Consider the following 14,062-nt stretch of genomic DNA (forward strand, 5'->3'; position numbering starts at 1 on the left):
CGGCCACCTCTGGGAATCTGAAAGCACAGTACAGAGAAGGCAAGAACATTTGGAGAAGAAGACAGAGAAGGAGGCTAGAGTACCAGAACCCTCACCAGGGTTTTGATGTGGGAAGAAGACATGAGCAGAATCCCTTTGTTTCTCATTCAATGTTAGAAAGCAGGCAGTAATCCCTTGTTTGTGGACAAGGAAAGGCCTAGGATGCCAGAAGACCAAGCCTAACCCTGGAGCGGCAGCAGTCTCTCCATCAGACTAAGAAAGGAGCCTGCTCCAGCTCCAGCTCCAGCTCCAGGTCAAACCCTCCCTTCCTCCACAAGCACACGCCTTCTTAAAGAGTGGCCTACAGAAACTATGGCCCCACTACCTCCCTCCCTCTACCCCCACCCCCACCCCGGTGACAACACTGACATCAAGCTCTGTCCATCCTGGGGTGATACTAGGCTTCCAGACAGGCTCGGTATGGCACCAAGCCAAGCAGGCCGTCAGGAGGGGCAGCAGTGCCCCCACAGCTTGTCTTTGCAACTGGGCAGCTCTGAACTTGTGGGCACATTCTCCAGGACTTCACGCAGGGAGAACATGCAGAAGGAGATGTCCTCATAGGAGGCCCTTGCCCCACTCTCAAACAGACAGGCAAAGGCCAGGGCTTCCCCAGGCACAGGCCCAAGGTTTGCCAGGTCGGAGTAGCCACTAGGGCCCTCGTAGATCACCCACGGCTCTGTCCAACTGTGGAAGTCCAATGGGGAGCGGCTCAGGCGAATCCCCATGTGGAGCCTGGCTCTTCGGCCTGCGGGGTGAGAATACAGCAGCCAGATGGGGCGCTGAGGTGGAGCAGCAGAAAGCATGGAGTACAGCGGGATCCAGGCAGCCCTGTCCCCACCTAACTCAGCTTCTGGACCAGGCTGCTTTGTGGCATCTCCCCAGGGTTGTGGGTGGCAAAAGGGACCTCTGGGCACCCAGCCTCCAGGAGTGCCCTGAGCATCCTCCCTCAGAGAGTCCTGGAGTCCAGGACAGGGGCAGGGAGGGTAAGGGGTGCTCCTGGGGCTGGGCCACCACCTCTCACTATGAGGCCAGCTGAGCAGTGGGGCTGGGAAGCCCACGATACTTCCCTGGCAGCCCCGGGCGGTCTCAGCCAGAGTAGGCACAAGCTCCCCAGGCAAGAAGGAGGTGCCCTCATCTGTGCTGAGCGCCTGTACTCGGCTGCCCAGGGGGCTCCGGGCATTGCAATAGAGGAGGCCTCCATCCACTGCAGCCAGCTGGCACTCACCCGAGCGCAGGTTAGGCACGAGGCCTCCACAATGCCAGGTGTGGCCATGGTCATCACTATAGAAAGCAAAAGAGTGAGGACTAGTCCAGCAGATCTTGCCAAAACATTCCCGGCGATCCACATGGTAGGTATAAGCAGGCACCAGCAGACGGCCCGAGGGCAGCTGGACTCCATGGCCTGGGCCAACTGCAAAGGTGGCCCAGTCTGCAGAGAAGAGAAGCTGATGAGCACCCTAGGAAAGATAACCAGGACAGGCAAGCCAAGGTAGGAGCCTGTTGTGTTTGCTTTGTTTTGTCTTGTTGGGGTGCTGAGAATGAAACTCAGAGCCCTGAGCATGCTGGGCAAGAATGCTAGCACTGAGTTGCTTCTTGGCTCTTAACCAGATTCTTGGTGTTAAGCAGATGGCAGGCCCTAAACCCAAGTTGATGGCCACCAGCAGTGGTGGTCCTCAGTGGGGACAGTCACAGTGTGAGTAAACACTGCCTAAAGAGAGCAGCAAAGCAGGTCAGGTGCATGAGGACCTCAGGGTGCCTTTGAATCAGCACTGTGTCTTATCTACTACCCCTAAGGGCCTGCCACGTCCCTCCTGTGCACTGACCACAGCAGGGGCAGGTCGGTGCTGGAATGAGGATTAGCGTGGCCACAGAATGCAAAGACCATGGGCAGGGGGCAGGGGGCAGGGGGCAGGGTGGCAGTAGAGTACAATAACTAATTGGTGTCTGTGGCAGGGGATAGCAGAGGTGGAGGGAAAGAAAGTGTGGGGCTCAAGGCCTTTGGCCTGGCCCACTGGTTGAGAGAGGAAGAAAATTAAGAGGAAGATGGGTTTGGGTAAGAGATAATCACGAGGAACATAGGGGTACCTCGGCCCACTGGTGGCAACTGGGGTGCAGTGACCCACACCCACTCACAGGCCATCCGGGGAACCTAAAGAGAAGGTGGCTTTTTGACAGGAGGCTGTGTTGGGGTAGAATGGGGAAGGGTCCAGAGAAGATGGCAAGCCTACGGGAGGTGCCTTTCCAGGCCCTTGTCCCTGCCCCTCCAGTCAGGGCCCCGCCTGGCCTAGGCCTTGCCCCTCCTGCCCCCCCTCAACCCCCCTACCCCATTCCCCCTGCCCATGGGCCCCGCCCCTCCCTCAGGCCCCACCATTCCCGTCCTGCTACTAGCCACTGGTCAGGCCCGGCCAGGCCTTTGTCCCCGCCCCTCACTCAGGCCGTGCCCCTTCAGGTCCGGCCTACCAGCCTCCGCCCCGCCCTTGTCCGGCTAGCCCCGCCCCACGTAGGCCCCGCCCCTCCCGGCCCGGCCCCACCCCGTTCCTGCCTCCGGCCTACCCTGCACCGCGGGGCCAATGGCCTCCTCCGTGAGGTCCCGCGCGCCACCCCAGGTGAGGCCCGTGTCACGGCTGGTCACACAGCAGAGACGAGCCGCGTTCCTGCCGGTGGCGATCTGCACAGCCTCCGGTGTGTGGCCCAGCACGGCGATGAAGAAGAGGAAGATGGTGCCCGAGCCCGCGTCCAGCACCGGGCAGGGGTTCATGGACCGGTGCTCGTCCAGGGCGGCAGTCTCCAGCACGCGCAGGGCGTCCCACTGCCGGGGAGAAACGGCTGGCTAGCCGGGCCAGGAGCGGAGTCCAGACCTGCTCCCGAGGGTCGTTCGAGGAGCTAGGCCTCAATTTCCCTCCGTGCCGCCGCCCGCCGCAGCCCCTCGCCCGGCCAATCACCCGCACGGAGCCCCCGGCCAGCGTGCCCCTCCTCAGCACCAGCCGGTGGGCGTGGGAGTCGTCGGGACTGAGGCGTTGCTCCGCGAAGGCCAGGAGGGTGGGCCCCGGGGGCACCGGAAGCAGCGCCGGCACGCGGTAGGTCAGGCCTGTTCTCTCCCGCTGGAAGAGCACCGTGCGCCCCGGAACGTGCGGCGCCCCCATGCCCTGTGGGTCAGAATGGATTGCAGGTCAGCACAGGCCCTGGAAGCTCCCTACCTACACCCCTTTGTCCCTCGGGATTAGGAAGGAGGCTGCAGGTAGCAGGTTCACAGCCCCTCTCCTGGGCCCATCCCAAGATGGCCCCAGAGTCCTGGAAGCTCCTCAGCCCGCTTCACAGCCAGTGCTCCACAAGCGTCTCTGGAACCTGCCCCTTCTTCCTCTGCACAGCTTTGGAGCCGACCACCTGGGTGGGATTGGTGCTGGGGCAGAGGACAGGGTAATCGGACAGAGGCCCTCCAAACCCTGCCAGCCCATGTACCCAAGACACAGAGCATCAGAACTTGCCCAGCAGGAATCTGGCCAAGTGGATTCCAAAGCTTCAAACAAGGAGGGACTCGGTGCCTAGTCCCCGCAGTGACATCACAACAGCACAGGAGACACCCATGCAGACCCAGAAGGGAGCCCCTGAGGGGAAAGCTGAAGTCTAGGCCCCAGAGGACATCTGCAGCCAGCTAGACCCTCAGGATGTTTGATGGACGGGTGCTAGGGATACCCTTACCTGTCCCACCTACCTCCCTGAGAGAACCAGAAAAGCAGCTAGAGAGACACAGGGTGTGATGGAAAATAGCTTAAACTGAAAGCACTCACCTTTCCCCTGATAATCATATCTTAGAGCTGTCCTTGCTGCCAACTTGCCTGAATCATCCCCCTCTCCTTCCCTCTGGACAAACGCACCAACAGTTTTGGAAGAGAGCTGAGACCAAGGCCACAGCTGGTGCTGACACCTCTGGCTGACACATACGCTATTGAGATCTGGAAACTTCTCAGTCAAAATAACATTGCTTCCTGGGTGCCAGTGGATCACGCCTGTTATCCTAGCTATTCAAGAGGCTAAGATCTGAGGATTACGGTTTGAAGCCAGCTGAGTAGAAAAGTCTCCAAGAGACTCTTCATCTCCAATTATTGGAAATTTAACTGTGGCTGAAAGTGGTAGAGCACTAGCCTTGAGCAAAAGATCTCAGGGACAGTGCCCAGGCCCCGAGTTCAAGCCCCACAACTGACAAAAATAAATAAATAACATTGCTTTCCCCACCTCCATCTGCCCCCTGACTTTACCTTTTCTGCCTAGTTGTAAGGGAGGTGTGCCATTTTCCCTTCAGCAGGGCCGAAGGAGAATTGGGTGCCTTTCCTTGATTTTCAGTCCAAATAAAATCTGCTGGCCATTTGATTTCACCTCTCGGCTCTTTTTCTTTTCTTACCTTTTGGTGCTAAAGCCCAGGACAGAGCCCTCAGGGGTGAGGATCCACTCCTCACTCAAGGCTCTATCAAACTCCAGCAAGCAATGGCATTTTGAGAGTCAGTCCCTCCAGCTTCCCTCAAGCTTACTTGGTCTACACAGCAGTTGTAACCAGAAGCAGGGGTTCACCCCTGGGGTGGTATCTCCCTCAGCCTCGTTTGCCACATAAGCAGGCTAAGCCTTGACCTAGACTTACAATAGTTGGATTAGTAAACTCCATTTTAAGTCAGTCTACTCTTCCTTCTGCTATCTAACTCTCTATTTCGAACTCCAGGCCAAGGCCATTGGCTGTTTTGTCTCCTCTATGCACCACCATCCATCTCATCCTCACCCTCATCTAAGTGGGTAAGAGCCTCCCCTTGAGGAGGGCTGAAAGGCTTGGGGTCCTCCCAGTGGTGCCTTAGGAGACCTCTTTTCTGGCTCTCAGAGGTCCTCTTTGGCAGAGTGAAGAGGTCCCTCTTCCTACCAAAGGATTTTCTGCCAGCAGAATACTCCTTCATGAGATGCCTTGAACAGAGTTGTCAGAAGCCCACAGCCACCCACCCACACCAGGCCACAGCCAGCCACCCAAAGATAATCCCATCAGAGCAGGTGGGGCGCCAGATGCTGGGGTCATGCCGGCACAGAACCAAAGCCCCTCCCTACATAGGAACCTATTGCACTATCACAGATGGGACCACAGGCTTAAGGGGCAGAGGACAGGCACTCACGTGTAGTAAGAGCAAGCTTGCAGATGCACAGGGGCTGTGCTGCTCACCTCCAGCTACCTGCCTGAGGTTCTCCACCACAGGGGGCCACAAGCCCCAGAAAGATCGTTGATGGTCCTTACGCTGGCCTGCCTGCACTAGTTCTGGGGCTTCTAAACAGCCTCCTGTCTCTTGGAACCCCCCCCCCCCAGCCATGCACTAAAAGGGTGATTGTGCCATGAGGGGAGCAGGTGCTAGTGCCACGTGTCCCTCTGGCTGAACCGGCACAAAGGAAACATTCTCTCTGTACTTGGCTTCTCTCCAGGGACCACCAGTGCTGGTTTCCTTAGAGCCTGCAGAGTCTTCCCCACTACTCAGCCTGGTGGAAGGGCAGACAGACAGAGGTGACAGAGACCAGCAGGCCACTTAATGCATAGAGGAGAAACAGTACAAGAAATGTATCCAATGCCTAACGTATGAAACTGTGACCTCTCTGTATATAAGTTTGACAATAAAAATTTTTTAAAAAAAAGAGGAGAAACTGAGGACTGAGAAGGAACGGGGCTACCATGCATTTCGGGTGTCCTTTCTTAGGCCAGCCCCAAGTTACCATGGAGCCTTATCTTAAGGAGGCCCCACAGACTGAAAGCAAAGCAGGGGGTCCTCAGCACTTGCTTCATGTGGCCAATTGTGGTGGGGAAGGAAGGAAACTATGTTTCTGCACTGCTGCTCATTCACTCTTCCCAGCAGAGAGAAATGGAGACCAAGGAAGAGCCTTCAAGACAAACTGATTGGGCACCTGGCCCTCCATAAGATGGAGGGGCCACAAGAGCTCTGTGTTTGTATCCCCCTCACCTCTGACTCTGCACCAGAGGCTCAGCATCAGCCCTGCTGCATGGCCAGGAAACTTCCCCAGGGCATCCATGTAGGGTCCCTGGATGCAGGGTTCCTGGGGCCCCTCACAACCCATGCCTCATTTTGAAGATGAAGAGCCATTCTGAGTATTCAGCAAGAGTTGACACACCCAAAATGCCCAGGCAAAGAGGAGCAGCAGCAGCAGCAATAGGATGTAAAGTAAGGCTCAAGGGTAGTGAGCAAGGACAGGGGTGGGTCAAGACCAGGGCCCTGGGGTGATTCATCCGCCACCCCAGGATGTGTACAGGGCCCACTAGTACAGGATGTGTACAGGGCCCACTAGTACAGGGCCCACTGTGCAGGCCAGGGAGCTGGCCACATCTCAGAATTACGTGGAACCACCAAATCTGTGAACTTCAGTACAGGCAGCAGATGGCCCAAGAGAGCAAGTGCTGGGCACCATGGGAAGATGTGCTTCATGCTGGGAGACTCTAACATGGGTGAGCAGGGCAAGGACGTGGCCACGGCTGACCACAGGGTGCAGAGAGGCCAGGGGCTACAGACATACTTGCCTGGCATGAGAATCTGAGTGAGCAGTCTGACTGGACTGAGTGAGCATGCTGACTCTGGACCTTGGCTCCTTCAGGACACTACAGCCTGGGTGCCTCTTTAGGCCTCCCTGGGCTCCAGGCTGTTCTCAGAGAGAGATGGGACCCAAGGAATTTACAACCCACTCTAACTTGCCTGGCATGACCTCTCTCCACCACCAACACCTCCGAAGGTCCTGCCAGCCCCATTCACCCATCAGCTCCATCCTGCACATCCTTCTCCTGCAGTGACAAATGGTACTCTCTCAGTCACTGGCCTCTGCAGGCCTGCCTGAGCCAGATCATTGCCTTCCTCACTGCCCTCTTCCCCCACAGGAAGAGTGGCAGGCCACATCTGAGATTCCAAGGGCTTGGGAAACCTGAGGCTTTGATGGGGGAAGTGGCCTCCAGGCCCCACAGGCTTCCCTTTAATGCCTTGGAGAGCTTCTCTCAGGCCGAGTCCATCCTGGAAATTATCCTGTATGCAATCAATGTCTGCCAAGTGCACTGAGCATCCACAAGTGTTGCAAACCATCCTGAGCACCTTGTCCTGCTGCAGCTAGGAGCAAGGCAGGGAGCAAAGCAATGATGGAGACTAGACCGTGGAACTGGTTTCTGGGTACCAGGGGACCTGCTGCCTCACTCCAGCAACAGATCCAGAGGGTCCTGTGAATAGGCCTTTTATTCATTATCAAACAGGAGAGTACATGCAGAAAACAAGGTAGCCATCTTTAAGAGATAAGGGCACCACAGTGGGGGGAACAATCCTAGGATTAGTGACTTCCAGAACACAGGATGTGAAGATGAGCAGCAAACAGCCAATTTGAATAGGCCACCTGCAAGCTCTAAGGTCAAGTGAAAATTGGGAGGAAACTGTGGCCGTTGTAATGCTACTTGTAATAAGTCTTGCTAGGGAACGAGGGACAGAGAATGTTCTTCCAATTTTCTAAGGCCAACCTTATGGCTCTGCATTTATGGGTTCCCATATTTCCCCCTTTTTTTTATTATTTGTGACAGTATGATTCTAGCTTCTGTCTGAGCTAGCACACACTGGATGCTGGAGGACAGACATTGGAACAGGCAGGGAGCCAGCAGAATGATTCCCACTATGGAAGCTATTGGCCCAGAAAGGGCCAAAGCCAGGAGAACCATTCAGGGATGTTCCAATCATTTCTGGTCAATTTAGCCAGCTCTCTTTTGAGCTGCTCTAGCTGGCTCTGAATCCTTTGAGATTTGTCAGTAATATTGAAGCAGCACAATCCTTCGAATTGTTCACACCCCAAGTGTTTGGTTTTTTTTAACAACAGATAATCAATGGCAGCATGATTTTGCAGAATTCCTGTTTGTAACTCTTTCATTTCCTGATTTATCTCTTCCAAAATTATTGCCGTGACATTTGCTACCTTGTTAAAAATACAAGCTAGCCTGCTGAGTTCTTTCTGGACACCCAGTACAAGTCCAGGGACAGGCAGAACAAAAGCTGCAGCTACAGCCATATCAGCAGTATTTAACAGTACAAGGTTGTCATTGTTAGCATTTCCGGCTTAGGTCTGTAGAGCCAGAGTGAAGGACCAGAGTAACTCCATATTGTACTAAGACCCCATTCTGTACCTGACTGACCTTACCATAAGTCCTATCCCCCACCCCTCGCTTCCCGGTGAAGACCATATCCAACTGTGAGTGTGATTTCCAGTATTTGTGAAGGGATTTCCAGTATCCAACTGTGAGTGCAATTTCCAATATCTAATCAAAATCCTGCAGTTGTGCACACATCCCCCTTGCTATACCCCTATGGCTTAACCAATCAATTTTAAATGCACCGGGTTAATTGGACTTTGATGTAAAAGAGAAAGTGAAATTGAAAGCAGAAGGGCCTAGGACAAGATTGAGTACCAAGAAGACTAGGTCCAGTGGTGAATTAGGAAAGAAAGTAAAAGTAAATCCAATCAGATATTAGAAAAGATTGTGTTGCAGAAAAATTGCCTGTATTGTTACAGGACTGGTCTGGACTGTTCTTCTCTGTTTTCTGTATCTCCTGACTGTGACGGATGAAATGGGACAGACTCCCTCTACCACCCTGCAGGGGTCCCTGCACCCTGGGTGCTCTCCCAGCCAGCGGGAGAGGCAAGGAAGCGCACCCTGCTGAGTGTGAGCCCAGAATAGGTAACGAGCCACGAGTCGCCTGCACCCAGCCCAACCCAACCTTTCGCCGGCAGTTGGACAATCAGACGACTCGGGAGAGGTTCAAGACTGCTCTCAGCTTTAGTGGGGCAGACCCAATCTTAAGTATGGGCAATGGCAGCAGGAAGAGGAGGGTGTAACATACCTAGCTAGGGGCGATGATTGACGGTCCGAGCTGTCAGTCAAGGGTGGAAGGCCATGGGACCTCCCTAAGGGGCGGCCTAAGTACGAGCAGGACTGCCCCCAGGTTACTGCCGGCAGCCATCTTGCTGCACATGGTCTTAAGGCTGGGAGGCGTGGCCAGCTAGAGCCGCCTTTCCAGTTCCGGACCCAGAAGGCAGGCGGGGCTAACCGGGATCCCTCTTCCGGGAGGTGGTGCAAGCAAGCACGCCCCCAGGGACTGAGGCAGGCGGGGGCTCTTCAGGGCCTCACTCCCTAGGCACAACAACCACACACCTCCGGGGCGGACAGGCGGGGCCAGTCAGTGTGCCCCACACCACCCTGGATTTATGTTTAGCTCATTGGAAAGATATACAGGTGACAGCTCACAATCAGAGTGTGAGTGCCCACAAAGAGAACTCTGGGGGACCCCCACCCAGCCTTCTTCAGCAGAAAATTATTTGGTGTGCTAAAATGTTTTGCTAAAACTATCAAGCCCTGGAAAATGAGGCTGGAGAATGCTAAAATCATTTAACAAACAGTACAAGAAATGTATCCAATGCCCAACGTATGATACTGTAACCTCTCTGTACATCAGTTTGATAATAAAAATTTGAGAAGAAAAAAAAAAAAGAAGAAACCTAAAAAAAAAAAAAAAAAAATTTGGGTGTTGCAGGAGTAAGATTGGCAAAAATACCTCTTGCCACTGGAAAATGTACGGCCGATGTTTATTTTGCGCACGTTAAAATCTTTTGAATGTGTGTGTGTGTGCATGTGTGAGTGTGAACACATTCAAGACTGTTAGTATGATGGGAAATTGAGTGAGTTTAAGTTTAAATTCAAATGGTCATCAAGTGTGGGCATTACAAAATGCTTTAAAGGATTATTGCATTGTTTTAAAGAGGAACTATAGTTAAAAAAAAATGTTTCTTTGGGCTGGGGATATAGCCTAGTGGCAAGAGCACTTGCCTCGTATATATGAAGCCCTGGGTTCGATTCCCCAGCACCACATATACAGAAAATGGCCAGACGTGGCGCTGTGGCTCAAGTGGCAGAGTGCTACCCTTGAGCAAAAAAGAAGCCAGGGATACTGCTCAGGCCCTGAGTCCAAGGCCCAGGACTGGCAAAAAAAAGAAAAAAAGAAAAAATGTTTCTTTTAATTTAAAAAAATCAGGGCTAAGTGTCAGAAATTTGGATGTAAAGGTTTATCACTGTTAAAAAAAAAAAACTGCTTGGGTTTCTCAGTCAGAGACCAATAGGAAAGGACAGGAAAAACTTAGAAACCTAGGTCGGGCCTGTGTGCCTGTCTACAGGAGTGAGGGGTGATCTGGCAAGGTGCAGCTTAGCCAGTCCACATGGTGGCACAGGCCCTGGAGGAAATCCATGTGGTGGGACAGCCATAAGGGGGTGTCCATTCATGGTGGAAGAGGGCAAGCCAGCACAAAGACAGTTCATCAAGCTCTGAGGAGTAGGATGGAGATAGGCCATTCTGTAGGAGAGGCCAATGGAGGCCTTGAAAGCATTGGCCATCCCAGAGGACCATGTGGAGATAATCACAGACAGGAGAAGAAGGTTCATAAGGCGGTTTATTAGTGGGGCCATAGTTCCCACGGGAGAGGGAGCTACATGGCGTCTGCACCTTATTCAGGTGGCAGCTTCTCTCTCTGGGAGTAAAGGGGAAGTGGTTAGGTAGTGAGTAGGAGTGGCTCATTAGGTATGGGTGGATCTGGGGGCTATGGGAGTAGCTGAGGACCTGAGGCTAGGGAAATGCTAACATTCCCCCATTTGTTGTTTATTAATAACAGAGGAAGGGTACCAGACTGGGAGTATGGATGGAGGTTGTTTCTTCTGGAGCTACTTCCTGCTGTAAAGGGGTGAAGTAGTCAGGGGTCCCTGATTCGTCTTTTGGCCTGGGGGAGGCTTCTCTTCCTGTGGAAGGTGGAAGAAGAGGGGACAGGCTAAAGCCAGCTGTGGCCTCTTAAAGGCACAGCTGTCCCCAACAGCCTGGTACCGTGCAGTTTGGTTGGTAAAAGTCCTCATCATTTCCACGAGAAAGGTTATCAGGGCCAATGGGTGTCAAGGTCTCCTCTGGCTACCTCCTGCAGCTTGGGCACATCAAGGAGTCACTGGGTCTGGGTCTTCAGGGTCCAGATCTGCACCAGGCAGAGCAGTGTAGTAAGAGGATGGTCTTGAACTGCAAGTTCCCAGGTGGCGTCCTGGGTAAGGGATGTTATCGTGTTAAAAGAGACTTTTGAAAAGGTCAGGCAAAAGGCTGACAAGTTCACAGGCCCAGTTAACATGAACAACATGGGAGAACACACCCTTGGCATAAGCCAGAAAAGTTCCATTTGGAACATAAACCCAATTTCTCCCATTGTCTGATTGTCCAACTGCCGGCGAAAGGTTGGGTTGGGCTGAGTGCGGGCGACTTGCAGCTCATTACCTATTCTGGGTTCACCACAGCGGGGTGCGCTTCCTCACCTCTCCTGCTGGTTGGGAAAGCACCCAGGGTGCAGGGACCCCTGCACCTATACTTGCCAAGGAAGACAGGGGTGCTTGGGCTCTCAGAGAAGCTTCAAAGAGCATTCTGTTTATTCAAGGGAGGGGATAACAGACTTATAGCAGTAGTGATGAGTGAAGGGGAGGGACTGGCCAGGTGCTAGCGATAGGCTAATGAGCATGTCCATCACGGTGATGTCACAGAACTTCCCGCAGAGGCCCGGCCTCTTGGCTCGGCCTGGCACCATCACGACACACATGCTCGCTGCTGATAGGTGGGGGCTGGTTTGGCATCTCTTCCGGCAGAACCTGGAAGGAGGTGGAACAAGCCAGAGGCCAGCTGCCCCAAATCTTAAAGGAATAGCCATCCCCTACACCTCTCCATGGTTCCTCCTTGTCAGGATTGACCTCATCCTGAAGGTCTAGGTGCTCATTCCTTGGATAGCTTGTCTGAGTTGGCATTCACGGGGTTTGAACTCAAGGCCTGGGCACTGTCCCTGAGCACTTCTGCTTGAGGCCACAGTGTCACTTTCAGCATTTGGCTGGTTCTCTTGAGCCAAGCTTCCAGTCTGGCTCTTTGCCGGTTAGTTGAGAGATGGAGTTTTAGAGGGATTATTTTCTCTGCCCGGGCTGGCTTTGAACTGCAATCCAAGGAGTCTTAGCCATAAAAGCCCTATTTTATTTCCAATTAGAGCAACAGGAGCACAATAGGAATAGAGCTTACCTGTATCTTGTTGAGAATTGACCAACAAGTACTTGCTACAGTTCTGCTGTAATACTTAGAGAACAGCAGACTGAATGAGAACCATATGTCATCAAATCAAATCATATCATTTAACCTTACTTAGAACACAAATGAATGACAATCAAGAGGGCAAAGGGTCAGGACAATGTAAAAGTCTCAGCTTCAGCAGATCTGAAGTGGCTGTGTCTTCCATCCCGAATCAGCAGGCTTTGTTAGTCATGTGTGAGGAAGGCAGGCAGAAGAGATGGGTTGGATCTGGGCCAGACTGTAGTGGCATCTCTCAGAGTCCCCTAGGTAGGTTGTCACACCTCCTGCTGGGTTGCCTGCAAATTTCTACACAAGACTGGTTAAAGACATTTGAAATCTCCCAGTATTCCCTGGTTGCTTACTCTGGGTACTATGGCTTTTGTAGGCTGGTACCCTAATGGTTTAAGCAGGGTGACAACTTTAAAAGATTTTAGAAGGCTTGGGTCTTTAACCATCTTCCTAGTCACAAAATCCTCACAGACCAAAGGCCAACCAAGTCTGCTCTCTGCAGCAGCCACAACAGTTTCTGAGACATGGTGGGGGCAGACACCAATGCTACCCCAATGCAACCCTGTGGCCACCCCTGTAGCCACAGACCACCACAGTCCACGCAGATAGCACACATGTTGACCTGAATCCTATAAAACCAAATATTCATCCTGCATCAGGAAAATCTAGGTTAGCACTCTGGTCCCTTGACCTTAAAGAGTTTATGAGAGCACAGGAGAGAAAAATGGAGAATCAAAATCTTAGTCTATACCAAAGAATTGTCAGGATCAGATGCACACTTGACTTTTAGCATAGATGGACATAAAGAATAACACACTAGTTTTACATCATTGTACTTATACCACATGCTGCATATTTGAAGTTTTTGGAGTTTTTATTAGACACATTTGCTTGCACCCAAACATGATCCGTTTGGGCTTAAAACCTGTGTTTTTTCTTTTGGCTTGGAGTCTGGTGCACTGTGACTCCACCCACAGGCTGCAAAGAAAAGTTTAACAGAAGACTTAGAGTAAGTTAAAATGCTAGTCAAAAGCAAGTAATTTTGAAACCATGATGCCAGATTTTACATGTTTTACCAACAGACAGACAGACAGACAGACACTTGTGCACAAGCTTTGAGGCACGCTTAGAATTTTTTTTCTAAATTGGCCATGTAAGTTTTCTAGAATTCCAGTGGCAAAATTATATTATTTCGCCCATATTTTAGAACCATGTGGTCATTTAGAAAACAAAAGAACTTTTCCTAGGAAACAAAAATTTTCACAGATTATCTGGTGAGGAAATGAAGAAGCCACATTTTGAGCAACCAGTTTAGCATTGGAATTGCAAGGCACATTTGAATTGCAAGGCCACAGTTACAGAATTTAGGGGGGCGGGGCAGGGTTACCAGGAGCTTGAGTCTCCCAAGTCCCTGCCCTGCCTCGGAATTCGAGGAATTTTGCATGCCCATTACCTGGGGGATGGGTGGGACTCCACCTCCAAGAGTTTTTGGAACTTTGATGGAACCAAGATGGCGCTTGCTAAAATTAATTCTATTGTCCACGTGGTCAAGGCTAGAGAAAACAGGATTTAGCCAACAACAAGCAGAACTTAACTGAATCTCCAAGCTTAACAAACATCAATCAAAGCATATGTTAAACAAATATTGGTACCTTTGGAAGCTAGTACCAGCCCATCACAGGCAGGAAGGCAGAGTTTAGAGAGAGGCAGAAAGAGAGAGAGAGAGAGAGAAACTCCATCTGCCTGAGCGCTCATAGAAGTTATGTAAGTCCAAATTTGTAAGATTGTGAGCAGCTTTAGACTGTTCCCCACTTGAGGAGTGACCAGCGGAGCTGAAC

General features: G+C 52.1%; 1 protein-coding gene across 1 annotated transcript; it reads right to left on the reverse strand.

Annotated features, from left to right (window-relative positions):
- Positions 1–482: 482 nt before the first annotated feature.
- Positions 483–4,134, reverse strand: Neu4 (neuraminidase 4). The gene is made up of 3 exons (XM_048344129.1): positions 2,982–4,134; positions 2,593–2,848; positions 483–1,468 (listed from the first exon to the last, which is right to left on the reverse strand). The coding sequence occupies exons 1-3, from the start codon at positions 3,180–3,182 to the stop codon at positions 483–485; spliced, it is 1,443 nt and encodes a 480-aa protein (XP_048200086.1). The 5' UTR covers positions 3,183–4,134.
- Between the last annotated feature and the right edge of the window lie 9,928 nt (positions 4,135–14,062).

The sequence above is a fragment of the Perognathus longimembris genome, chromosome 4 (assembly GCF_023159225.1).
Source record: "Perognathus longimembris pacificus isolate PPM17 chromosome 4, ASM2315922v1, whole genome shotgun sequence".
Lineage (NCBI taxonomy): Eukaryota > Metazoa > Chordata > Mammalia > Rodentia > Heteromyidae > Perognathus > Perognathus longimembris.

Excerpts from the sequence above, each read along its gene's own strand:
- Neu4 (XM_048344129.1), bottom strand. The coding sequence starts at position 3,182 with ATGGGGGCGCCGCACGTTCCGGGGCGCACGGTGCTCTTCCAGCGGGAG. Across the intron at positions 2,849-2,981 it reads TGGCCGGGGGCTCCGTGCGG|TGGGACGCCCTGCGCGTGCT; the intron begins GTGATTGGCCGG and ends TCTCCCCGGCAG. Across the intron at positions 1,469-2,592 it reads CATTGGCCCCGCGGTGCAGG|ACTGGGCCACCTTTGCAGTT; the intron begins GTAGGCCGGAGG and ends TCTTCTCTGCAG.